We start from the raw sequence: 27,783 nt of genomic DNA, 5'->3' as shown, positions 1-27,783 counted from the left end.
CAAATAAGGAGGAAGTTGCTCTACCAGCAGGCAGTAACAACGGCTTTGGGAAAGTAATGAGAGGACGGGATGCTGCTGCGTTGGTGCTGTGGAGGCAGAGGCACATCCCTTTCATCCATCACATGATGGATATCTTGTGCCACACCAGACAAATCACGTTAGGCCTCTTGATCTTCATAGCAGTGACTATGGACTATATAGCTGTTTCCTACAGTGTCTTTACTATAAAGAAGAACAACACAAATTCAGCAAGGTGCTTTGTACATGGGTACAATGCTGAGGAGCAGTGCCTGATCAAACAGCTTTGGAGAGAAATCAGTTGCACATCCTTAAACGTGTGTGTGGTGGTTGCAGGTGCTCTAAATGTCGGAGATGAACCTTGCGTCAGTCAGCTTTAGTGCAGTGTGGCTGTAGTCTTCATACCAAGAATTTATTCATGCCTGAAGGGCCTATGGCTTTCCACAAAACTTAACACTAGACTTACTTCAGGATTTAAGGAGTAGGTGCTCTGCAGTTGGGAGGGGATGGGGTTGCTTGTTCTGCAGGCATGTGAACGTATTTGTGATCAAGAATACTCTGTGTCAAGCTGTTAACCTGAAATGCCTTTTTTTTTTTTTTTTTTTTTAAGCCTAACAGTAAGGGAAAGTGCACTCTTGTTTATGTAATCCACTTCGATTTGTCTCCTTTCTGGAAAAAGAGTAAATCTTATTTGCTTTTTTTCTCTACACGTCCCTGTTCATCTCAGGATTAGAAATCTTTGTTAGAGTTGAGAGGACTGGGTACCCAGGAGCCATGTGCACTCCCTTGAGAAATTCAGGTTTGTGTAGTTTTCTGTTGCTCGTGTATTGATGCAATGTTCTAGAACTGCAAGGAAAACTTTGGTCCCAGAAAATTATACGGTTTTTCTCTTTCTTGTTAATTCATATAATTGGGACATGTTCAATTTACTAGAGATTTTGCTCCACTCCTGGTCATTTTTGAGATTTTTAAATACTAACTTGGGATTCATGGACAAAATAATCTTTCTTCAGACAGTTCTTTAAATTTGAAGAGTGTTCCTAAATTTTCTTGTCTTCCAAGGATTCCTGGTAGTTTCTTGCCAGCAGTGTTAAGGACTAAAGTATTGGTGTTCAGGTGGAGGGGTAGTTAGTGCGATGGGTTATTTTTCCCTTCTGTAAAGGGTTCCGTATATACAGATGTCTAAGGTGAGGTGTTTCCCATTCCCAGGAGAAGGCTAATGGGTAAGAGTGAGGGACACCAAGCATATCATATCTGTTACCAAGCAGTTTTGTTCTGTCCATTAACTATTCTAGTAATCTTATTTTCTGTTATATCACATAAGCAACATTTCTAGAACAGGCTAAAGAATTGCAGAGGACATTTCCAAATACTACGGCCTGCTCAGATACAGTTATTTTAGAGATTTGGCCCCTCATTGCCCAAAATGGAAGGGCACTGTTGCTGATATTTCACATGGACTGTCAATATTGCTTCCATGATCATGTCTTTTTTTCTTCCCTAAAACAGCCCACTGTTTGTAACGTGGAAGATTGGTCGAGATAAACGATTGCGTGGATGCATAGGTACTTTTTCCGCCATGAACCTGCATTCAGGACTCAGGGAGTACACACTTACTAGGTAAGATTTTGTTTTCTGTAGCCTTGACTTACATATTTAAATAGTCTACTGAGGAGATGATAGGCGTGCTTTGGTTTGTTTTGGGTTTTTTTTTGCTATGTCACCGTACTGATCAATGAAAACTTGTATCGCCTTTTGATGCTAAGTGTATTGCCTGGTTATTTGACTACTGGTGTCATGAGGCTATGGTTTCAGTTAAAAACCATGACTTGAGCCTTTTTTGGTTTTGTTGGTCTGGAAAACTACTCTCTAGTAGCTTACTGTAACTTGACTATTATAGTATTTTTTCCAGTGTTCAGAAAAATTTTAACCTTAATAGTTAATGTCAGGGCAGAAGACCAGAAAGTCAGATTTGGGGATTATCCTATTCACACTTCTAAAACAGCAGGTATTCTCACCTCTTCTCCATCAGGTGCTTCCAATCAGCTGCAGTTAATTTAATGCTACAAATTTCCATTACATGTTACTCTTCAGATACATCCCAGCCCCTGAGTGGGAAGCTTCTGGATGAGGGAGGTAAGTGATGATAATCCTTCACTCCCTGGCAGCATAATCCTTCATTTTTTGATCTACACCTAAATTCATTCACCTTAATATTGTTCCATTTCCTTTGCATAGAGTGAAAACTAATAAGTTTATCACTAGAGCTAGTAGCAAGCTTTCTACTTGTTTTTTCTAAGAGTTTTCTTAAGTTTATTTTCTAAAGAATCAATGGAATTTTGTTCAACTCAGTTACAATAGACTGTTTATAGTGCTTTAAAATAGAAACTACATTGTAGCATGTGTAGACCTCACTTAAAATAATTAGTGCCTCCAGATCACTTTAGATTTGAGGCTTTCCTCTACTGCAGGATCTTCCTCTTTGCTGTTAAAATGCCTTGTCCATCCCAGTGTTGAGTAATATTAAAATAGGACATGTTCTTTCTTACATGTCTAGTTTGTTGTAAGCTGAAGTTCATTTCATGCTTCTCTCTGCTCAGCTTGAAGAAATCAACTGCTCATCTCCTGGAGTCCTTATAAACTTCTGAAAGACCTAGTTACCTTTATTGTGTTGGTTTGATTTGTTATGTGGTCTAAATGTTTCTGGTTGTGTCCTTTAAAACCTCAGCAATCAAAATGGTCAATGAGAACAAGCTTACAATAAATTTCAAAGCAATTTCTCTGTTCAAGGTTAAAAGCCTTGAAATCTTAACCATTAGTGAGCCAGACTGGGGGAAAAACAGCTTGCCCCCTGCACTGGAGAGCGTTTCATTTAAGTGTACACTTTACAGTGCCTGATCGAGAACAATGAGCTTGTACAGAAAATTACCCCCTAAGACTACAAAGAAAGTGATAGTGAAAAAAGTAGTCTTTGCTCATAGATTTTTTTCCTTTCTCACAAATCAAATAGTGCTGTAATCTTGCATACATTTAGAAACTCGTATAAGATTCCTATCACTGCATTCTAACTCTGAAAGCTGAAGTCAAAATATATGAAAAGTGATGCAAATTAAAGGGAACTGAAATATTTTCAGTGCGGTATTTAAATGATGGCCACTTGCTATGGAAGTTTATAAAAGGCTGCTCACAGGATAGAGGATAGTTCAGTAATTTTCAAGATAAGAGAAGTGGAACTATATACCAACCTATTTTTCAGAAATCTTTGTGAGATCATCAGTTGTTTTTTTAAAAAAAATATTTAGTGGCATATTGGATTGTATTACCTTTTATGGGGAACCTATATGTCTATGCCACCAAAACCGAATGTTTTCTGTTTGTTTGTTGTTGTGGGTTTTTTTAAAAAAAATAAAATAAAATAAAAAAAAACCCCAACCTTCAGATACGACCACTGAAATGTAAAGTTCATATCTGAATGTACAAAAAAGTTGTTCCCTTCTACCAGTCATTAATTAAAAAAAGAGAGGGTTACCTGTGATCGGTTTCCTTCATGGTGTTAGTCTTTTCAACTACAGAGCTTCCAGAGGGAGAGCATTTGAAGAATAAAAGCAGCACCTTTGAAGCGTCTATGAACTTTCAGAGTCTGGAGCTCCAGAGGCCCTCCCTAGGAGGGATCAGAAACTAGGACATTATAGCTTGATCCAGCAGTATGTGGGCAATAGTCTCCTGCAGAAGATAAGTCAATTCCTGAAAGAGGAAAAAAAAGAAAAAAAACCAAACAAAAACACTTCAGGGAAGTCAAAAATTAATCAACAAAGTAGGTAGAATGAGAATAGACTCTCCACTTCAGAAAGTGGAGCTTGACCAAAATTTTCAGTTAAGGATACATGCAGATATTCTTCTGACTTCATTTTACATTGACACTGGAGGCACTTCCCTTCAGTTACTCTGAAGATACAGCATGGATAAACAGAACCACGTTGTTTGTGTAGTTCATTCTTATCTTTTTCAGCACCTTCTGTGGAATTGTGGCCCAACTTTCAGTGAGTAAAATGGTACACAAGAACAACTGTTCTTAAATGCCCTGGTGCTTGGCCTCAATTTCCTTCACACATGATTTTATTGCAAATATGCTAAGTAGTGCTTAGGATCACAATAAATCAAATTTTCCTTAATTCTAGTAGTGATCTCTAGTTGTACATTGTATACAATGTGTAGTATATGCATCTCTATCCGTTTCTGTGAAATAGTATAATGATAGTTCATCTACGAAGCTGAAAGTGAACAATTGCTTTCTTGGGGCACCCACACCGCCTGACTTAAAAGCCACCTTTTGGAGGTCTATAAACAAAAATGGTGATGGTGTGTGACCAAGTGAGTTTCTCTTCCCCGTTTTGAGCTCTGTAGGTTGTTATGCTGGTATTGCCAGTATGTTCTAAACAGGAAATGTATGTAGAATGATTCATCATTAATTGGATGCATCTGCCTAAGTCGTGAGGAGGGATGAGAATACCCCTGGTTAAAAATGCTAGTACTGTATTCCTAATAAAATCTACATGTTAGAATTCAATTTCCTCTGCAGTTAAATCAGTGAGACACAGTAGAAGGAAAGCGTATTACTAAAATTGTCTGCAGAACTTTATGAAAAGATAGATTCAGATTTCGTGATTTTTATATAATTTTACTAGGAGGTGAGTTGGCTAAAAATCTGACCTTGTCCAAAATGTTTTACAGTATTGAATATTGTCTATTAGGACACAAGAAGTTTATCATGGGCAAAATAGTCCTTTAGACTGAATATGTTAATTGAATATCCCATCTGAATGCATAAGAATAAACCAATCCAGATTATGAAAAATACCTTGTGTTTTACAGCTCCTTCAAGAAAATACACTGAGCTTGGAAGCAGGTTACCACAGAATTTCATAACAGGTTGATAAATTACTTTTTCATGTATTATGTTCAGCAGTAAGACTTAGGTATTGGCATTCAAGTTTTGAACTCCTGTTCTTTTACACTTGAGATACTGAATGAAATTGTTTAATTTATTCATTTTAGTTTAGTTTTTCTATGCATTTCATATAATTTGAAGTCATATTTCATGCCTACTGGATATAACAAGTATAGGTGTATAAATTAAGTTTTAATCCTGTGTTGGTTTCTCCTGTCAAGGCTACAATATGTATCTGGGGAGGGAAATAGTAGAGAAGAGGCAGAAAAAGGGAGATGTTATATGACAGAGCCTTCTGTTGTAGAAGAAAGTGTGAAGAAAAATTGGAGAACTCCAAGCCTTAATGGATTAGCATAAGGGCTGAAAACTGGATTTAAATTTTAAAATAATGTGACCCACCCTCCTTAATTAGCATAGGCCTGTCTCTACTGACTATATGATGTAATTGGTCTTTTTGTTGTGTGTTCTGCTTACCACTCCACCTGAGAGAAATATGACTGCTGCCAGACATTCAGCCTAGATGTGGTTGATCAAGAAAACAAAGAGGGAAGCTTGGCATGAGAAGCACAAGATTGAAGGAAGTGAAACCTGCAATCCAACTTTCTCATAACTGAATTTGGGTGTAGATTCCATATGAGGATTTGGCTATCAGTGGCATCGACTGCTGCTCTATAGTTGTCAGCAATTTCAAGAGTCTTAGTCTTTGTTGCTGCCATATTGCCTGCCTGCTCTCTGTGAAAAACATTGACCCTTTCCTCCTGTTCAACACAGTAAAGGTAACCGTCCAGCTGCAAGACTACACTGTGGCAAACTTATTTAAGGGCTAACATTGAAAAATATTGAATGACTGATCACATTAATATTGACGTTGGCCTTATTTGCTAAAGACTAGAGGCAAATATTTGTGCAGACAGGGCAGCTTCTCTCTTGTGTTTAGCTGAGGTTACTACTCTGTTTAATTCCTGCTTCTTTTTACTAATCATAGACTTGTTCAGCCTTTCCTGTAATCGGCCCCTACAACTCAGTGCTAACTTCCCAACGCCTTTACTATCAGGCAGCTCCACTCTGGGTGTAGATGGTCATTGCCGTTGATCCAGGGCAGAGCGTACTTGTGTATCTGACTGCAAGTTTTAAACTGCAGAGTTGGGGGAATTATATATGTTTTTGACGTATGTTGTGACCTTCACTGTTCACAGAAGTCATAGTCTGAATTAATTCCTGCAAACAGCATTTCATGTAATATTTCAGAGCACGTTGTTGCTTCTGTGTTGCCCGCTGATAATACTTTGCAGGCTGTCTTATTTTGTGGCTTTGATTTATAGCGGACCACTGCTGAAAGTCAGCTTTTCTATTCTATTACTGCTCTGCGTCTGGTGGCCACCAATGGAAAATTCCTGATGATTGTGAGATGAAGCTTTACACTGCCACTTTCAAAATTAAACTCTTCAGAGAGCAATGTACACTCTTGACAGCCTGAACTCACTAGTGTGATGCTATTCTTTTATGTTTAACATGATCTTTAAAGGCAAGAAGCATCATGTTGTGTCCTTTTCATTTGTACATTTCTATGAAAAGCAGGCGTCTGCTGGTTGCCTCGGAGTTTTCAAGGTCATCTTATTGAGGCAGAGGGCAAAGATTTTGCCCCTACTAAAGGATGACCAGCAACAGAGGGAGGATCTCAAGATGAGAATAGGTGCTTGGAGAGATCTGTGGTAACATGGTTCTGTGTCTGGTTGAGTGGATGGACAACCAGAGTGTCCCATTGGGCGTGTGAGAAGCCAGTGGCAATAGCCATCTGGAACGTGTAACTCCATACTCCCACTTACCCTTCGTGACCCCAGTTAGTTAAGTTTTTAGTGGGGGTTCAACTTAGCAAATTTACTAAGCTTTAATAATAGAGGTGCCGTATGTGCTGTCAAAGCCTTTTGAGCCAATAAGACTGCAGGCGGCTGGGGCTTCTCAGGCAGTCGCAGCACGTGTCCTTCACTTACGCCATCATATCCCTTCACTGAGCCAACAGGCTTCTGTCCTAGAGAGTGCAGTCGAGTGATTCTGGAGCATCCTACGTTCCTGAGGAGGTAGGAAGTAGGCTATAAAACTGACACTTAAAACTGTGTACTGAGTGTTTTTCCCTCAGCCTGAGGTGGGGTCTGCCTGGCCCCAAGGAAGGTTCAAGGATGCTGAAGAAGTTGCAGGACTGCTTCTCTGCTGATTTGTGCTGTGGGCCTTATTGAAAGATTGGTAGTTGAGGATGTTGCCATGACATGGACATCTTCCAGTGACCGGTATAAGGCACATCCTGCTCATCATATAGTCAGCAGCAGAAAGGGTGGTTAAGTGATTCTCATCACTTTGTAGCCATCTCCAGTCACTAGAACTCCTTAGCAAAAGAAGGCGGTGTCTGAGCTAAAGCCATGTTTGAAAGAGATTTGGAAATCCATGAGCACTATAACCTTGTAGCGTTATTGCTCTGAAGGGAGGAGGAGTAGCTGTTCCAGAGAAGGTGGGAATGGAGCTGACCAAACAACAGGCCCTATCAAGGCAATAGATGAATTTAAACCAACTTTTACTAGACTTACTTTTAAAACATATTCTGTCATGACTCGGAGATGAAGTGCAAGGGCTAAAGCTACAACATCTTTAAGGCTTTTTGTTGTGTGGCCACAGGATTTGTGAGCTGCCTCAGCTGCCATAATACGGAATAGTTGAGATGCTCCTGTTTGATTTGGTGGTTTTCCTTTTCTGTAAATTGTAGGTCTGCTGTTGCTGTCTGCTGCCCTGTGCCGCACCTGATGTACCTTTGTGTATAAATCGTTTGCAAAGGTCACTGCAGTTTTCAGTTTTGGTAACAGGCTTAAATGAGTTCTGGTTTTTAGTCCTCAACAGTTGTCATATCTGGGCCGCGTGCTGTTTCTCTCTCCCCAAACACAGTGCAGTGCAGGAAAGGAGTCAGGTAGGGGATTCTATCGCAAATGAGTGCATTTCAATTTAAATCAGTAATAGGAGGCAGAAGTGTTCAAAGGGATTCCTGTCAAGCACAGTTGGGCATCATATTTGTTGGAAAATGCATCCTTTAAGTTTTCTCAAATTGGTGAGTAAAAGCAATTTAATCAGGTTGTTGTAGTGTATAAGTGAGGTGGGATGTATAGAGAGATGTAATCTCTTTCGTTGGGCTGATGCAGTCACATAAAATTAGATAAGCTTTTAGCATACAAGTCTTTCTGTAAGGTGTTAGGAAAACCTTTTTTAAGAAGGCAAGTTAATCTTAAATGAGAGAGAAACCTATCCAAGTTTTCTTTTTTTTTTTATTTATTTTGGTTTGTCCTTTAATTTACATTTCTGTTCGCTTCTCCTGATTATCTTTTGAAGTTATAACTTTACATGTGTGATGTACAGGGTTTCCATTGGTGTTCTGGACAATTAATTGCAGTGTTAGGAAAGATAAGATACATGGTGTTAATGTTAATATTTTTTTATAATCTTTATAGGAATTGCCACTGACTTAATAGAATTGTCTTAAACTCTAAGTCAGAACTGGGCTAAGGTATATTAAGGCAGTTCAGCAGTAAACTTTGGTTTACAAATTAGAAGATATATAGACATGTATGTATTTATGGTGATGTTCACACCCAGAGGTATTATTAATAACCTTAGAACACCCTTTTTGTTTTCCAAAATGCTTCTGGTGAAATATAAAGTTAAGGTATTAGCACCTTGATTTTTAAATTATGACTGATTACCTTTAATGAAAGTGAGGCAAAATTATTTTAACATGCAGATATTTTGTACAGGCTCATGTGTTTTGCCTGCCACGCCATCTGTATAGAGATGAGACTTTACTGAAACTTGGAGCTGTTCATCTTTCTAAATTTCATCTAAGCTGAAAAAAGCTTTAATTTGGGCAAATCCTCAGATCTGTTATTGTGAAATATAATTGTTTAGTAGTAAAATGGATTGTGATGTAAACTTACAATACCAGGAACTCTAAATGAAGTATATAAATTTGAATTTATTGAGCCAGGCTTAGTTACCCTGTGAGTCAATTCAGTAAGTAGGTCTGTAACGATTTTGTGCACACAGTGCCAGGTCGTTATTTCAGGGAACTGTTGCTTAACAGAACTGTCTACTGCCTTTTCTCAAAGGGCAAAGCTAAATACCATGCTGGCTCTAGAAGTGGAAAAAACCCCAAACTTTTGCTTTAGTGATGGGTTAAATACTTCTCCTTATTTCATTATAAAATAATGCTGTTCAGGAGGGAGAAGAACCATGCCCTAGAGAATATGTTTCTTGTACATTATGTGTGTTGGGGATATAGTAATTCTGCCTTATTTTTTTTTCTTCATTTAAAAAACAAAACAAAACAACAAAACCAAACAAAAGGGATACTGTTTTTGTAACCGTTGGTCTATTTTTCCTGAGAAAAACCTTGCTAGACCCTTGGACCTAACGGTAGGTGATAGTCTGTTTCCTTAGCAACACTTCCTGAAAGAAAGCAAAGGAAAACACTACAAGTGGAAGGACAGTCCTTAGATTATTATCTTTATGAAAGGAGGAGCGCATAACGATGCCCTACCAAAGCTTTTTAGATCCAGGGTTATCAAATATTGATAACAGTTTTACTGTTTTGCTGGGAAAACTGAATTATAGAATATGAATTCTTTGGCATGGGGGAATGCAGTGCTGCGTTTGGTGGAATAAACTTACTCTGTGAATTGCCTGTTTATGAAAGGTAACCGGAGATCTAGAAAAGATGGAATTGTAGAACTCAAAATGATGGCAAAATGGCTATATCTGTATGAGGTGGCTGAGTGAAGTTTGCAGGGGTTTTTGCAGAGACTGTCATAAGTCTAAGGTCTTCAGGAAACTGTCCAGAATTAAAATACTTATTCCAACATCTTATTTTAAAAGAACATGCATTAAAAATTGGGAATTTCAAAAATACACTTCCCATAAAACACATGCTTTGAAAAGCAATGATCAAGCAAAATAACTTGCATTAGTTGACGTGATTTGTGGTGTTTTGAATAAGTCGGATATTCCTGAAATTTCATTGAATGTGAATGAGTAACTGGGGACATCCAGCAGTTACTCAGACTTTCCAGATGGGTTTCAGGGAGGAGCTATGTCATTCGCGACTCTAGTCTTTCCCACGATGCTCCACATTTCATGTGCTTCCCACACAGCCTCCTTCTGTTATGCTAAGGAAATGATGCACGCCCTGTAAGTTCAAAGGCAGAGTTCTAGTTGAGTTGAAACACTAGTTTGGTTGAAAGTCAGATTTGTATTTGTCTTTGAATATTACTTGACATAAGTATTTGGGAGGGAGGGTGGGGTCAGGGGAACTGGCCGCCCTGGTTTTCCCAGCAAAGCTCTATATTGCCATAATTGCTTATTTTTCCATTGCTAGTATGGATAGTTGTTCATCCTCCATTGGTTTGGGTCAATTTTTTCATCTTTTTGTATTGATACTCTTAAAGGAAACATCTTCAAAACGTTTCCTAACAATCTTTTAGAATGGAATTTTGCTTTCATTTGAGACTTTCAGTGACTTGTTGATTTCTTGAGTGCTACAAAGACGTAATGGGTTATGGGGCAGTGCTGAGGAAGGCAAGATAGGACTGTGCTTACCCAGCAGCGAGGGGCGGAGATGAAGTGTGTCCCAGAGCACTTGTGTTTTAAAGAAAGGTTTTGTGTATTTGGAAACTCTTAGTTAGGACAGAATGGAAGAAGTTGGCATAGAAGTTACTTGCTTCTGGGCAAGTTTCTCTCTCTGGCTGTTCTCAGCTTAGCAGTAGGTGTTTATTTTTAGTATAGAGGAAGGGACATTTCCCACAATTTTATTGCTAAGGTGGGGGGGGTGGAGAAAACTTCCCACTGCACATACTGGCCAGTGCTTATATGTGCTAAATGAGAAGGATGTTAATATAGTTTGTCCCTCACTTCCAAAGACGCTGGAAGTGGAGGTGCAGCAGTGGTGTATTAGATACCTTGCCCAGTAGAAGTAAACTTAAGGGCTTTGTTTGGCTCAAGGAGCAAATTTTTTTTTGTGAAATCTACTGTTTTAATGTAAGTTATCAGGGATTAAGCGAGGTCAAGGGAAAAAGAATTGTCTCTTATGCTTATAAGCTGTTAAAGTCTTTAAACTCTGCAGATTTGTGTGGGAGGCACTGTGGGAAAAGAGTCTCAATTAAAGTTTTCAGTCTGTCAGCACCTCCTCCGTTTAGGTGTTTTCTGATGCTTCCTTTTAAGACTGTATAAAGAAGAAATAGCACGAACTGGGTGTGGGGGACCAGGCTCCAAAGCCCTTGCTATCTCTTTTCACTTTAACACAAAAGATGTTGAAGCTTATGAAATTGAATTTAGACCAGAGTAATGAGAATTAAAATGCTCGTGTAAACTATAGCAGAGTTTTCTTGTAATTTTAATAGTACCAACAGCTACCTGTTTCTAAAAACCATTCCTCTTGACACCAGGGAGAGAGAAGTTGTGTCATTTACAGAGCTGTATGGTTGAGAATGGTAGAAGAGCGCTTGGAAGAAGAAATAGCATCTCTACCGCTGGTGGGACATAAGCAGCCATATAAAATGATGAAGGATGTCTGAAAACATCTAAGCCTAAACACACTTCAGATTCTGAGGTAGTCCAAAAGCCTTCTAGGCCCCAGCACTCTGTGCTATTTCAACTCATAGAATGTATGTATTTGTGAGCTTGTGGTCTCGGGGGGGATGACTTGACCTGTCCTGAATTTCATCATTTAGAAATGACTGAAGTTTTGCTATTCATTTGATGTGTTGTAGGAGGGAATATATATTTACCTGAAAATAACAGTTGATTTTTGTTTTCTTTAACGTGATTTTGAAATATAATATTAGGGATAAAAGCACTCCAGGTTTGTCTCTTCCTTCTGAGTTGTTGATGCGCTTTTCGAATTCTGACGTTTTCAGCTGTACTCCATAAAAGTGTATGGAGTGATAGATATACTCCATACAAGGGTATATTGGTGATAGCCTTTATTTTTGAAACAGAAATTGAACATCCTTTAATTTCTTAGCTATGTAAATGACAATGTATTGATACTGTCTGGAAAGCATCTAATGCTGTGAAAGCATGTAAATAAACAGTTCCTTAGAAATATTTGATGTAGAGCCAAAAAATATTTCTAATCTTACAAACACCTACTTATATGTGAATTTTCAAGAGTTTTAATAAAAACTTTTCTATATGTAGTTGTAAGTAACACAGAGAGAATAGCTTTTGACCATAGTGGAGAATAGCTCTTTTGGCCATCAATACCAGTTTCGGTAGGACTGATAGCACTTAGTTCCTAAAGCAAGGATATTGGGGAAGAGAATTGTGACAGGCATCTGTGTTTTAAATATAAAATGCAGGCTACAAAGTCTGCTAGGTCACATGCTTAAATTTAGGTTTGCATTGGTATAATCTTTTTTTTCTTAGTGCAGATTCCTTGTAATAAAGGGTGAATAGCCAGGCAAGCAGTCTCTCAGGCTGGAGAAGTACAGTGTATAAATAACTCCCACAAGAACTTGGGGAACTTGTACAGATGTTAAGGAGTGCTCCGACGAGCCTGAGCACGGCTCTTGGGAACTTCCCCAGCTGTCGTAAGCTGCAACCCCAGCTTCGTTGAAAAGGGCCTTTGTGATAATGGCAATTACTAATAGTTGTGTTAACTCAGTGTATGAAATCAGGTATATCGAGCTTTTACCGGCAAGGAAATGTGACTTTGTTGAAGTGAATAATGTTACGTCTTCTTATTTTTACTGAATTTTTCAGTTAAGTAAATTTTATGTAGTTCAAATTTGGTTTGATTTGACAGGGGAAAAGAAGAAAAGCTCTTGTTTTTTTTGAACAGTGTAACTTTGTGATATTTCTAGTTCAAGTAATTTTAATGACTTACACTTCTATAATATGACAAATTGAAAGAGGTCCCAAGCTACCTGTAACATGCAGTTAATTTGCCACTATAGGTACCAGCCTAATTGCCAGTAATTTTTTCAGTGTTTTATTCCTAAACAAATGCAGATTAAAAATACATTCACACTGGTACATTCAAACAATATTTCTTATTTTAGACGACTGCTCATTTTTTCTCTATGAGAAAAGTTGCTAAAGCAAATGATTTAGGAAAAAAAATATATTTAGTATGTAATACAAAGTTTAAGTAATTTTTTTCTTCAAATATTGGCTTATATCCCATTCAGCTGAAGCGTCAATGTAAAGCCAAAGATGTTTAAAGTGAAAAAGATAATGATTCAACTCTATGAAGGTTGAAAGAGATGTGAATGTTTGCATTTAAAAAAAAAAGTGTGCATATTTGTATTTTTAACATCTTTGGTTGTTATGAAAGACAATTAAGAGAACTTTTTCTGTTATCTCTAGGCCAGTTACGTCCAGATGCTATTGTTAAAGCCCCACAGATAGCATGCTGGTTTTGCCATGAAGAAAAAGTGCTTGCTATATATATGAACACAAAGAAGGGAGAAGGGAAATGTAATATTTAAGTAACTGTGAAAGGTCATTGCAACCTCAGTCCTCTAAGAGGGCATCGCTGCTTTTCACCAGAAATATTTTTACATGTTCTGTCAAGAAATTGATGCTGGCTTTGTTTCTGTTCCCAGAAGCTTCTACACAATTTGCAAGCTGGTTAGATGGCCCTGTCTCATCTGTGCTGAGGATGCATTCTGCAGTTCGCTCACTTAGCTACAGAGAGGCTTTTTTTCCTTTGACCTAGACTGCTAATCCCTCACTGCAAAGAGCAGCAGCTGTGCTTTGTCTGTGGAGGTCTCTGCGCTGCATGCAGCCTGTTCGTTAGAGGAACCCCCTCTTTGTGTGTTCTGCTTTTTCAGTTACTGAAAGGGTAACTTTCTGTTTCCTTGCTGAGAAACCCTCTTCAGGTTTGTGGAAGTCTACAATGCATGATTTATTTTTTTAAAAAAAATTTCCCCCCCCCCCCCAAAAAAAATTTATGTTTCCAAGAGCTGTTCCATATGATTTCACCAAACTGTGTTTGACTAAAGCATTCCTGATATTCAGGAAGTGAAACATTTCTGAGTTGCTTTTTAGAAAGGTGATGAAACCTCTTTCCGTTTAAATATTAAACGCTTTAGATAGATGTGTTAAATTGTAGCTCTAATGGATATAATTACAAATAAACCAGTTTGTGTATGTCCACGTTGTATCTTCATTTAACGTTGAATAACCAGGCTTCAGTTGCTTTTGGTGTAATTCCCCCGTTAAACATTTGTAGCAATGTAAGATGTTAGTGGTAGCTGAAAGCTAAGTTAGCACGAGAATGAACAGATAATCATTTGCTGGTTCAGGCTTTACTGCAGTGAATAGCAAAACTTCTGCTACCTTCAAAGGGAGAAGAATTTGGTCTGTAGTTTCTCTAAGAAGGTCTGATGTAAAATACTTAATTAGTAAGCATAAATGTCACATTTCAGTTAATCTCATAGTCAAGCGTTCATGTTTATACTTTCATGTTTTGTAATAATCTTTATTCTGTGGCTGAGCAGAATTTTCAAATATATGGAATGCTGTTGAGTTAAATGCATTCCTTGAATACTTAAGTTCGAGTTTCTGAGGCTATAGCCTGATGTAGCCTAACCTGAACCTTTTGCCTCTTCTTCATTTCAGAACTTCCTTTTCACTCCACTTCAGCTGTTTTTATTTGCTACTCAGAACCTGTTTTAGAGTGGAAAACACATTCCGAGCGACAGCTGGCAGACTTGGAACCGAATGTACTGTTTAGCTGAGCTTGCAAAGGTTCTGCTGCTTGGGCTTCTTGACCTTAGAGATAGTGAGTTGCGAACGCCCCATCCAGTCGCTTCTGTGAGCTGAGTAAGTTGCAGGTGGCACTGAATGTGCTGCCTCAAGTAGACAGAATAGCGACAGAAAACTAGAAGCAAAACGGGATGAAATGGTGACCTGCTCTCATGAGAGACAAGTGGCAGAGTTGCTAAAAGGGAACAAGAAGGGGGCTTACAGACAATCTGTTTGCGTGTGGAAGATCAAGGGAAGGAAATGCCAGAAGAAAGCTTCCAGCTGTATAGAATGTGTTCATACATCTAAAACATACTCTTTTTTAATTGGTGATTTGTAGAGTTATTGAATCATCATAGCTTAGTCTGTTAATGAGATTCATGTGTGAAGTAAAAACCTACGCACACACAAAATGAACAGAAAAAAATGTTGAGAAGCCTTGTTTATTGCCTCAAATAAGGAATTAAGTTTTGTTGTGATGCAGCAATTCTCACATCTGCATTCTAGGATGGCTTCACAGTAGCAGGAATAAGTGTCTAGAAACCAAAATTTTGGTGAAAGAAGGAGTGGCTATTTCTTTCCCTTAGGTCTTGTTACATACAACGTGCCACAAGGGATTCATCTTGTGCCTGTCTTTTTTACTATATATATAAAAACATCGAGAATTGGTAAGATGCCATGAGCTCATACACCAGCCTTTACACTGACAGCGCTCTGATTGGTATCTCTCTGCAGATGTACTCGCAGTACATGTAAGAGGTTGCATTTAGATAAAAACCAGCTGTTTTAAAAATAATCCAAGTTGAGTTGTGATATTGATGAAACACATCGCTTAGGAAACAAGCCAGGATATTATTCAGTGCCCTGTATTATGAGCGGTCATATTCCAGTCTGCAAGACAGCATGGACCTTGGGTTATTCTGCACATACGCATTTGTCCAAGATTTCAAGACTGGATTCTGTCATCTTTCATTTCATGTATCAGACTATATTCATCAATACCTTCATACTTCAGAATATTTTAGTGTCTTAATGTTTTTCTATGAAACATTTAATACAACACCTCAAGTAAGTGAATATGATCTTTTTCCTTCTCAATTCAGTTACTACATATTCAACCATGCCTTTTGCTTTCCTTATTCTTAACCTTATATTTATTTGTCCCATCCTTGTGGTTTGAAAGTCCTGATCATAAAGCATAGTTTCTGCATTTGTGACAAACAGCATCAAAACTCAGCTTAATTGTAAAATTCCATCTCTAGCTTTTACTGTCTTGGTTGTTTTTTTTTTAAAGTGAATCAACTAATAAAAATTTAGCTACATCATATTTTTATATAAAAATATAGTTTATAGTATTTCTGGTGACAAAAGGAATGTTAAAAAAATGAAGTACTCTTTTGTTCCGGACTTTAAACAATATAATAAAAATAAACCCTTTTTACAAGCTGCAGGAAATTGAACATGTAAATGTTCAAATTGTATTCATGTATTTATGTAAAATCGTGTTGCTGAGATCTTTAGGAACCTATTTTTCCATATGTGCTTAAGATGAGGCTTTTTAAAGTTCATAAAGAATGAAAAATATTTTATGTTAACTTGTTCTTTTTTAAAATTAGGACTTGAATCCATCTTTAGAGGGGAGTAATATTTTGTGAGTTAGTTAAATGAGGGTTGAATTCAGCAGTAAAGTGGCCTTAAAGATTTTTGTCTTGACTTCAGTGTCTGTTTTGGGGTGAAGTAGTGATCTCTGGTCAATATTGAGAGACTTGCTGGAGATGTAAAGACTTCTAGAGACTTCTTTTTATGTTCGTAGGCATTTTAGTGGTTAGTGTTGCTCAAGCTGTACAGTTCTAAATGTAATTGAGCAGTTCATTTTTGTTAATTATCTAAACTTTGCCATCTGCTGGAGAGCCTTGTAGCAACGTTATAATTTAGTCCAGTTGGAGCTCAATTAGAGTTTTCAGACTAGTCTGTTATCATGTGTTCACCAAACAAAAACCTACATGCCAAACCCTGGTCAGTTTTGTTATTCATTTTTTAAATAAGCATCTGGAATGACTGTGACAAGCTTTCTGTGTTATGTTCTGAGATTGTTTTAAATGCTGTGGATTTGCTTTTTATGCATCAAACCAGGACATTTCCATGGCAATTGACACCTTTCAGCTTCCTGAATGTTTGCATGAGTATGACACAAAAATTGTCACGCCTTTTTGAATTCCACTGTCCTCATTTATCCCAGCGTGATGACAGATGCAGGGAGGGGTGAGGGACAACACAGGAAAAGGCAGAAAAGAAACTTCCACCTACAAAGAAACTGCTGCATACAGCTGCTTTACCTTATGTTCCCCTGTAGTCAGAAAATACTGTTTGAGGTCCGTGCTGAGCAATTCAAAGTACAGACAGCTGTTTTTCAGGGATATTCCCAACTGACTTTGTTCAGTTCTAGAAGGATGGAGTGTATGGAACATAGCAGTTAGAGCTTTTTTGCTACACCTGGGCAAATGCGCAGTAATTGGGTGCTTTGTGTTGTAAGTTGCTGTAAGCTGTACCTCTCACTGACCTGTTACGTGAAGACTTTGGATTTAGCATACGCTTGTGAAGGCATACCTCTAAACTATTACTGAACCTCTGCTACTTCTTAAAGTTAGATTAAGATTTTTTTTTTTTAGTGTAATAGGGCATATTGTATAGTAATGCAAAATGACTTCCCCCATGCACCCTGAAGGATTAAAACAGTATGAGAAAAATGCAGAGTCTTTGACTAGTTTGCTCTTTCTTCACATTCAAGGAGGAAAGTAAGTTCTTAAGAACCACAAAAGCGATATAGTGTAGGATTTTATCTTACGATCTTAGTGGCATCACAAAGACGTGGTGGGATGGCTCCTATGACTGGAGTGTTGGAATGGAAGGGTACAGGCTCTTCAGGAAGGACAGGCAGGAGAGATGAGGAGGGGGTGTCACCCTCAATATCAATGATCCAGTGCATGGACCTCCACCTGGGGATGGATGAGGAGCTGACTGAGAACTTCTGGGTCAGGATTAAAGGGAGGGCAGGGACAGGTGACATTATACCAGGGTTCTGCTTCAGGCCACCTGACCAGGAAGACAGAGTGGATGAGACCCTCTGTAGACAGATAGGAGCAGCTTCATGCTTACAAGCCCTGGTCCTCATGGGGAACTTCAGCCACCCCAATATGTGTTGGAGAGACAACACAGCAGGGCATAAACAATCCAGGAGGTTCCTGGAATGCGTTGATGATAACTTCCTTCTCCAAGCGATAGAAGAGCCAATGAGGGGAGGTACTATGCTGAACCTTGTTCTTCACCAACAAGGAGGGACTGATGGGGAATGTGAAGCTCAAGGGCAGCCTTGGCTGCAGTGACTGTGAAATGGTGGAGTTCAAGATCCTTAGGGCAATGAGGAGGGGACACAGCAAGCTCACTACCATGGATTTCAGGAGAGCAGACTTTGGCCTCTCCAGGGATCTGCTTGGTAGGGTTCCATGGGAAGAGGGGTCCAAGAAAGCTGGCTAATATTCAAGGAACACCTCCTCCAAGCACAGGAGCAATGCATCCCAACAAAGAGGAAGTTGGGCAAAACCACCAGGAGGCCTGCGTGGGTGAACAAGGAGCTCCTGGACAAACTCAGACAGAAGAAGGAAGTCTACAGAGTGTGGAAGCAAGACAGGTAGCCTGGGGGGAATACAGAGAAATTGTCTGAGCAGCCAGGGGTCAGGTGAAGAAAGCTAAAGCCCAGATAAAGTTAAATCTGGCCAAGAACATCAAGGGCAACAAGAAAAGCTTCTATAGGTATGTTGGTGAGAACAGGAAGACGAGGGAAGATGTGGGCCCGCTCCAGAAGGAAATGGGAGACCTGGTTACCCAGAATATGGAGAAGGTTGAGATACTCGATGACTTTTTGCCTCAGTTTTCACAGGTAAGTGTTGCCACACCACCCAAGCTGCAGAAGGCAAAGGCAGGGATTGGGAGAATGAACTGTCAGCTGTAGACAAAGAACAGGTTTGAGACCATTTAAGGAACCAGATTTGAGACCATCTAAGGAACTTGAAGGTGCACAGATCCATGGGGCCTGATGGGATGAATCCACAGGTCCTGAGGGAACTGGTGGATGAAGTTGCTAAGCCACTATCCATCACATTTGAGAAGTCGTGGCAGCCTGGTGAAGTTCCCACTGACTGGAAAAGAGGACACAGCTGCCATTTTTTAAAAAGAGGAAAATGGAAGACCCGGGGAACTACAGGCCGGTCAGTCTCACCTCTGTAGCTGGCAAGATCATGGAGTAAATCCTCCTGGAAACTCTGCGAAGGCACATGAAAAATAATGAGGCGAGAAGTGACAGCCGGCACAGCTTCCTTAAGCTTCCTACCTGGACTTGTGCAAAGCACTTGACACTGTTACACACAACATCTTTGTCTGTAAGTTGGAGAGACATGGATATGGCAGATGAAACTCCAGGAGTTTCAGGTAGTGGTCGTTATGCTGGTGCACGTTAGCTCTGTGTCTTAACAGACACTCATGTTGACTGCAGATACACCAAGAAGTGTCCCAGACCATGTTAGTCATTCCGTATGTGCTGTGGAGTCGATCAGTGCGTGTACCATGAGTCAAGCTAGCCAGAGTAAGAAATCAAGATTAAAATAAGGGTTTGGCTGGAAATGTTAAGTACCCCTAGAAATACTCTGTAAATACTTCTTGTGTTGATTTAAACAACTAGTGAATTTGTTTGGGAAAAACCAACAACATCCCAGAACCTTATCAGCATTATTAATATGGTTTGCTTTCTAATTGCGTGTATGGGTGGCACAATACACATGCACACTCACACAAAAATACTGTTAGAATATAATTGAAGCCATTAAATTGTTTTCCACTTGTGACTTTAGTCAATATCAAACTTGATATGTATTAAAGAAATTTTTTATGATTTCCGTAACCCTTTGCCTTCATGCTGTGATGCCTTAATATTGCCTGCCGTGTAATGGATCTGCTTCTGCAGAAATGCAAAATCTGTGAGTTCATATAGGACGAGGGACAGGTGGGAAAAAATTCTTAACTTCATGTACCACTGAAATAAGCAATGATGGGACAACAGTTGAATGCAATATATCCTAATTGTCAGTGTTCAGGTTTCAGGAGTACTCCAAACAAAATACCTGAATTATTCTTTAAGTTAACATTTTTATAACTAAAACGTTCAAGAATTTCTAATTCAGTGATGAAGCATTGAGAAAAATCTCTAATTTACAGCCATAAATACATACCATTTTACATAAAGCTTTTGTTAACTTTACTTGTGTTACAGTTTCGTCTGTTTGGTTTTTGTTTTTGTTTTTTTTTAAAGCATCCTTCCTGAAAGTAGTCCCATAAAGTGGGGATTGTTAAGGTTTTGCTGGGTTCTTTCATCACCAGCAACAGCTGCTTCTGGTTTGTTCCAGACCACGAACCATTTTGACATCGCTTGCATTAACACACACTACAGCCGGGCATCTCTGTCACAGAATACAGACGCGATGGTGTCCCCTGTGGGCAGATGTGAGTTACCCCTGCTCACTTCTGCAGAACTTTGCCATTTTATTTGTAAAGTTGTTTTGGGTTTGGTTTTTTTTAGTATGTCTTAGATTTAGGTGAATAATTTTACCACCCAAGAAGGACACACTGCTATCTGACTGGGAGAGGAGCTCAGGAAACTATTGAAGTGAGCAAATGATGGTTTCTCTCTCTTTGGTAGATGGTTGTTCTTTTGCCCAGAGGTTCTTTCCTTCCTTGTCGCTCAGCAATTTGAAACTGGTCATAAAAACTCGGTATATTGGTTTGTCCTTCAGGATGTTGACAACACAAACACAAACCTAAGTGTTCTCTTAGGGAAATGTTTGAAGTAGAACACAGTAAACTTTTTGTTATCTCTTTCTGGTTTTGGGTCTACTCTTAATAGATATTAAGTATTTTTTTTAATTGATATATTAATATTTTCTGTAGCATTGTTATGCCATCTGCAGGAAGTCTGAAAATATCCAATCCTGCATAGTTGTTTTTTTTTTTTAAAAAAGTGAATGACTCGGTACATTCAAACCAGCCAGATGTGTTTGCTGGCTTAGTGCATTGTGTCTTATAACTACTGCAGCCTTGCTGATATTAACCAGTTAACAATTTCCATACTACTAAAAATTTCCACACTTACTAGAGAGCTAAGGCATTTTGGAGGACATATAGAGAGCTTATTTTAGGCACCTCTGGCTGCCTAAAATAGAGACTTAATTGTCTTATCTAGTCAATGAATGGAGGTTGCCTTTTCTGATGAGCCCAACTAACCAATTGATGTACATGCTTTGAGTTGTCTTTTAGAGGAGTGATACTCTTTTCAAATCTAAAATAGAATATTCCTTCTTCCTATTAAACTACATGTCTGAATCCAAACAGAGATTGGGAGAGAGACTTTCTGGCATACTTCAGTTTTGTGGAGTAAAAAAAAAAGATTGGAGAGCCAAAATGTCAGACCAATATTTTATTTCTCCCACCTGAAACACTGTTCCCATTACCTGCCACGCTGTGCTAATAAAATAGCCTAAGAACTTCACAGATGTATTTCTGTGCCAGATGTCAACAAGTGTGTATTTCTTTTTTTACACTGTGACTGCCACTTAGCAACATAATGTGCAGGAAGTATAAATGTTGTTCTTTCCCTTTCTGTCTCCCAAATGTAAGGGAGGGTTCAGGAAAAACACGTCATTCACAGTTGTTTTGTTTCCTGGAAATTTTTCCAGTCCGAGGAAAAAAAAAAAAAAAAAAAAAAAAAATATATATATATATATATATAAATAAATTTTTTTTCCTTGCATTCAGGTGATTTGATGATGCATGTAAATCACTCCTTGAAATCTCCATTTCAAGGAGAAAATTCTGCTGGTCATAAATAAAAGTTGTCAGGAGGCTGGCGTGTGGGTTATGTTAGGCTGTCTGATCTCTTACACTGAAAGCTGGGAGAATTTTATTCATCATAATTTCGCTTTCTGAAGAAGAGCACACTCTGCCCTGTTTTTCTGGCTTAAAAATTAATTGCAGATCGTGACTTGGAAGCTGCTAGTTTTTTCTGGTCTCTGCCAAACTGAGTTATGATAGCTGATTTTCATTAGGAAAATACTGGTGATCTGCTTAAGTGTTCCTTAATTTCTTCCTGTTGAAGTTACTGAATGAAAAAAAAGTAAAAATCTTAAGTAACTTCACTGATCGGTAACCCAGCAATGGAAAAAACGATAAATATTGACATATTTTTTTCTGAAACCCTGGCACCATGCATTTCTTGTTGCTGGCATCTCTTTGCTGTTATCTAAAATGCAGTGAGTTTGCCACTCATTAGTTTCAGGATGTTTTGAATTAACTGAAGAACAACGTCTAGGCCCTTTGGGCTCAGTTTATTGACATAGGGCTATTTCTTTGTTAAATGCATTTTTCTAAGGTAATTTTGCTCAGCACATTTCGCTCAGTGAAAGAATGAAGAATCTCAGGGTTATGCTGACTGCCCTAAATGAAAATGGGTTTTCAGAGCAGATCGAATTTAAGTCCTTTGCCTACCATCTAAAAGTAGTGCCAACGTACTGTTTATCAGAAGAGGGCAATAGTTTGTGGAGATCTTTAACCTATTTTTCGTAACTCTACTGCTGACATTTGGAGCATTGTTTAGATGCCAACAAATTATGGTTTGGTTTTGCTGTGTTCAGTATCGGAAACTGGTTAAGAGAAGATGGACTGTAGCAGAGTGAACTGCAAAAGTGATGGGAAATATATTGTTTTAAATTGGATTGATTTGATTAAATTTATCAGTTCTATCTTGATTAATCCTCTGGCAGCTATGTTTCTACATGGTAGGCTGAGCAGATTGTGAAAGAGAGGCTGTCACAAAAAAAGTAGATTTTGAGGGGTTGGGGAGCTTGGATTCTATTCTTGCTTCTGTCACTGACTCACTGTGCAGGCCTCCGAAATCGCATGAGTCACTTCATGTCTCTGCCTCATTTACACTTCCTATAAAAGTGAGTATTACTTATATCATGCCCAGTGTTTGACAGTTTCCTTTGCATCTCCTTCCCCTGTGTCATGTTTAAGCCCCCAAAGTAATTTCCAGTGAGGTACCAAAGTGTATCCAATTTTGCCGAAACTCTTTATCCAGTTTGGGTCTATAGGTGTGACTGTCCCCAAAAAAGAGTTTAGTGAGAAATCTCATTGTTAATAATTGTCATTAAATAATGAACAATAAAATATTAAGAATTTAATTAATTTAATACCTTCTTTCATCTATACCTAAATCCTTCTTTATTATTTTTGATGCATATATATGCTCTCAAACTTTGAAATGATCCTTTAAACTCAATCACAAAGGTTTGCAGACATTTCTAAACTGAGTAATGTAGCTTCATTACTATTTCTTCTTTCACCAGTTTGTGTCCTACTGTCTGTTACCCGTCTGCCACATCCCATTTAAGAGCCATGGGTTCTTAAAGATTGGAGCTGACTTTGGTTTTTTTAAGGCATTTTTATAGCCTATGGAAATTACAGATGGACAACACAATGATGTATTGCATTTTGGCTCACCTGCTCATACCATTATTTCAGATGATTCCGAGAGCTTCGCTGGTGGTATTTTACAAAACCAAGATGTAGTCTTAAGGAATATGAACCTTAATTTTATTTTTTCCTAAACTTCACGCTGTTTTTCTTGCTAACTCAAAATACTTGGAACAATTTCCTTTTCTTTAAATATTTTCAGTGTCTTTAAATTGTTTGCAAGCTTTGCTGTATCCCAAATACAAGGATTGGTACATGGAAAATGGAATTATTGAAAAACATTTCTGGAGAGCTTATGGCCAAATAATCTTCATTTGAGGAGAAGCTGAGATTTGTCTAGCATGGCTCAGCTGAAGAAAAACTAATAGTTGAGTAACACTTTGTTTTGGTTTTTTCTTGACTGGCAATTACTTGATCTTAGTAGGACACCCAAGCCTGCATAAATAAAGTATATTTAACTAGAAAGGCTGTGCGTGTGTGTGCATGCATTTTGTGTCTAAAAATAGTTTTCTTTGAACAGGATTCAATCTTGACTTTGCCTGCTTCACTTTTAACATGGAGCAGAGCTCCGTGTGGAAAAACTAATGTCCTTTTCCTGGGCAGCTAGAGTTCCCCTTGCTTGGCACTGCTTCTCTTCAACTCTTCCCTACCATGTCCTTCCATTTAGTCAGCAGCAATATATGTAAATTGGGTCTGGGCATTAAGGAATAAAGAACAGAAGGTTTAAAAAATGCTTTTAAAATAAGTCTTTTTTTTCTTTAAAAATAGTTTTAAATTCTGCCTAATTTTTCCAACTTATTTTACTAATTATTTCTACTTACCCTTCCTTAATTCTAAGTTTAACAGAAAAATTGTGGAGTAAATATTTTTTTTAAACCTGGTAGCTAATATGCCAGATTTTGTTCCATGGGAATCCTTTTGTCTTTCTAACGGAAGAATTAACAGAAGAATATGGCATTGAATAAGATTGTAAAATCACATTCTAACACTACAAAAATAACGCTTCCATCAAATAAACAGAAATAAGTCTCCTCTACTAATCGAGAATGCCGACACGCAATTGTGCAGTGACTTTTCATTCTGAACAGCTCAGATCAGTAACGAGCTTTGGAGAAAACAAGCATATGTTATCTTCTCTGTGTGCTATGCTTGCTTGGAGTTGGTCACCGAGAGGCATACTAACGGGGCAGGGGAGGCAGACGTCTGCATTTATGTCCACACGGCTTTGTAGAGTGGTGGAAGTGTACACTTGGTGCCAAACTCCTGCCTGTAGAAACTGGTGGTTTTTCTTCTCACATCAGGAACAACAAAAGCTCACACAAGTTTTTTTTATGCTTGGTAAGCGTTGAGATCCGCTGATGTTTCTGCGGGTGAGGCCAGTCTGTTGACCATGGAGAGCTTTGGGTTTGTGCAGTGGGGGCAGCTGCCCGTGAGCAGCTCCACTGGAACCATCCACTAGTTTTACTGGCACCGTCACAGGCGGTGGATGGTGCCACAGAGAGAAAGTTCAGGCTTAAGGATAATGGCTGAATTCTGAAGGGAAGCATCTCTGATGATGTGTGTCTCCTGCTAAGCAAGCATTAAAAAATGCAAATGGTTGATTTGTGAAGAGATGATACGAAGCTGCTCTGCTCTTAGGTTTTCAAAAGGTGTCTGGAGCTTACTTTAGAGTTGCAACCATATTAGGAATAAAAGAGTGATTGAGAAGAGGGCAGATCCTCTAACTGTAATATACAGCGCTTAAAAGGTAAACAGTTCCTAGTTTTAAAGTAGTATATGACGCAGCTAGAGCAAACTCATTACGGCAGGGTTATTAAGTTTTAAGCTAGTTCTTCTAAAACTGGCACCTGATAAAATCGCTGGACTATTTTACTTTCATAAATTTTGCATTAGCGGACAGAATGTTTCGTGTGTAGCCAACCAGTACAAAGAAACGCTTTCCTGTTGGCATCTCCCTTCAGTGTGTCCAATTGCTGGTTGTTTGCCGACACAAACTCCTCCAGGTAAATTCTGTTTTTACTTCTGTAACAACAGAGACAAAGCTGTTTTGAAAGATGAAAATAAATTGTAATATGGGGTCTGGAAATGGGGAAAGGAGGAATAGAACAGCAGTACTCTTCTGTCTTGACCAGTCGCAGTGGTGTCTGAGGCTGTTACTCAGATCTCCGAGCTTGTCCTGTCCTGCCGGGTCGCTCTCCCCGCCAGCAGCACGAGTGCCCACGCAGGAGATGGGCACAGATGTGTGGTGTCATGGAGATGCTGAGGAGCAGTTTTTCAGCTAAAATAGCACCTAACTAACAGTTCTGAAGGAACGGGGTGTCGCTGAAATGGCCCCATCATTTGATAAACAATATTTTAGTTGTTATAAGGTAGTCACGTGAAAGCGTGGTATTTGTGCCAGTGTCATGTTATTGAATAATGGAATGAGCCAGCTAAGCTTCCTGTAAGTGTGCAACGGTTACTGCATTGCTCTGCTTTCAAACCTACAACTGAGCTACTCTGTTTGCTGTATGTGCCCGAGGCTTTCGTGCCTTTGTGTGCGTTTCTGCTTCCACTCTGTTCCCGGGAAGGTTTCCTATCTTGGCTTTGTATCGATATTCAGATTTGTCGTGATTCCCCCATCTTGTTTCAGATTATTATCCCGGTATGTGAGCAGGCTAGCCGAGACACGGCTTACGCGTGCGTCATGTGAGGTTTGTTTCTGTACAACTTAAAGTATGTTAAATTAAGGATGGTTTCTCATCCAGTAATGCCAGTGCGGCAGAACTTCAGTGAGTGGGAATTTGCCTGAGACTTTTACTGGTGACATTACTGGGATGAAGCTTACACCCACAGTAGACAACCTTTGCCTCGAAAAGTTGAAATTCACAAGTGCGTTTTGGCAGCGTGAGGAAGGGAAATTGAAAGTTAGATAAACTAGTATCAAGTTGCACCAAAAAGAAAGGGGTTTTGAAGGTTGTAAATTCTTACAATATGGGAATTGTTTTGCATGGTAAGATTGTTGTATAAATTACGAAAAACAGGCTTAAACAGGTAGTGGCAATGTCCATGCGTACAGTTGTTTCCAAAGATAACTGAATTTGTTGTTTGTTTAATGAAATAATGTTTGTCTCTGGGTGATTTTCAGTAGTATATTCAAATAGATTGGTTATATGATAGAGGTACAACATACCTCAGGGAAATGAGAAATTTCCATATAAGCAAACTTGTAGTAGCAATGGATTTTAAGAGGATTGGGGTTTCTGAACATAATTTTTTAGTTTTTAGTAAAAGGTAGGAGTAAAATATTAAAAGCATGTATGCTTGCACTTATTAAATAAACCCATGAAAAGCTTTTAAGTGCAGAGATACCGTTTCTGGCTCAAAATACCTAAGCTATAAATAGCTGGATTCCTGGAGGGTATTCCAGGAAAGTACCCCTGGATATTTACTGTGTTCTTACATTCATTCATTTTCCTAACTGCTGTTGGTTATTACTTAACGCTAGGCTAGATGGGCTTCTGGTTTGAGCTGTCCCTGTGTTCAGAGTGTCCTTCCTTTACATATATATATTATTTTTTCCCCCTACCTGGAGGGACATGAAGGCTGAATGAGCTGTTTGTATTTTCATATGTTGCTGTTATGCTGTGGCTGTATGAGTTGATCTCTGATGTTGCTCGGAAACATCGGGCAGCAGAGGACAGTAACTCTGCCTGCTTCCCAGCACTCACAAAGCTCGCTTTGCAAATCCCTTCCACAGCATCTTGGAGAATACCATCTCTTGATACATCTTTAGTGAAAGTCATTAGTTAAATATCTGATGCAGAGACTTCAGCCATATTCTAAACATCGTGGCCATGGTTGTAGTTGTATCAGCTAATGGCAACCGCTGGCTGTATGCCAAGTAAAACAAATAAGAACAGTCTAATTGTTAGATGAAACAATGAGACGCGTGAAGAACTTGGTAGTACTTTAGTAAGTCTCTTAATATTAAATTCTCTTTACTCATCAAAAAGCTCAGTTAGCAGATCGCTGGTTTTGTTGGAGATGAACTTGTTTGTATTCATACAAGTCATATTTCAAATCTTAATAAAAATTTATGAGACAGCATGCTCACTTTAACCTTCCCTTTTCCAGTTTAACTGGTTCTTAACCAAACTTACGCAAGTAGGCTTTTAAAAATGTTCTTACTCGTGGTACTGCTTACTGTCTGTTAACTGCTTTGTTTTTCAAACCGTGCTGGAATGTGCCCAGATAGCTCCTCTCTGTATTGAGTTTTACCCCATTAGGTGTGTGTTTGTCTGTAGAATGGTATGTTAGCCTGAGGATTAGCTTAGCTGTTTGTAAGCTTCCCTGTTACTAATTATTACCTCTGCTTTGCAGAACATCTTCAAGTCCTGTAGGTTTACAGGTCTGTAGAGCCCTTGGATGTTTTTACCTATTTGTATTCACCTTTGCCAGTAAGCACGAGGAGTAGTCTC

General features: G+C 38.8%; 1 protein-coding gene across 1 annotated transcript in view; it reads left to right on the top strand.

The window, feature by feature from the left end:
• The first annotated feature begins 372 nt into the window (after nucleotides 1–372).
• AMMECR1 (Alport syndrome, mental retardation, midface hypoplasia and elliptocytosis chromosomal region gene 1) overlaps nucleotides 373–27,783 on the top strand; it is a 41,619-nt gene continuing 14,208 nt past the window's right edge. Inside the window, exons 1-2 of the mRNA XM_009889352.1 lie at nucleotides 373–383; nucleotides 1,528–1,638. Coding sequence (XP_009887654.1) covers nucleotides 373–383; nucleotides 1,528–1,638 — 122 coding nt within the window. The remainder of the gene's footprint in view (nucleotides 384–1,527; nucleotides 1,639–27,783) is intronic.

Source organism: Charadrius vociferus, unplaced genomic scaffold, assembly GCF_000708025.1.
Source record: "Charadrius vociferus isolate BGI_N301 unplaced genomic scaffold, ASM70802v2 scaffold7, whole genome shotgun sequence".
Lineage (NCBI taxonomy): Eukaryota > Metazoa > Chordata > Aves > Charadriiformes > Charadriidae > Charadrius > Charadrius vociferus.
Note: the sequence above shows the minus strand (reverse complement) of the source record. Positions and strands in the feature narration are given on the sequence as shown.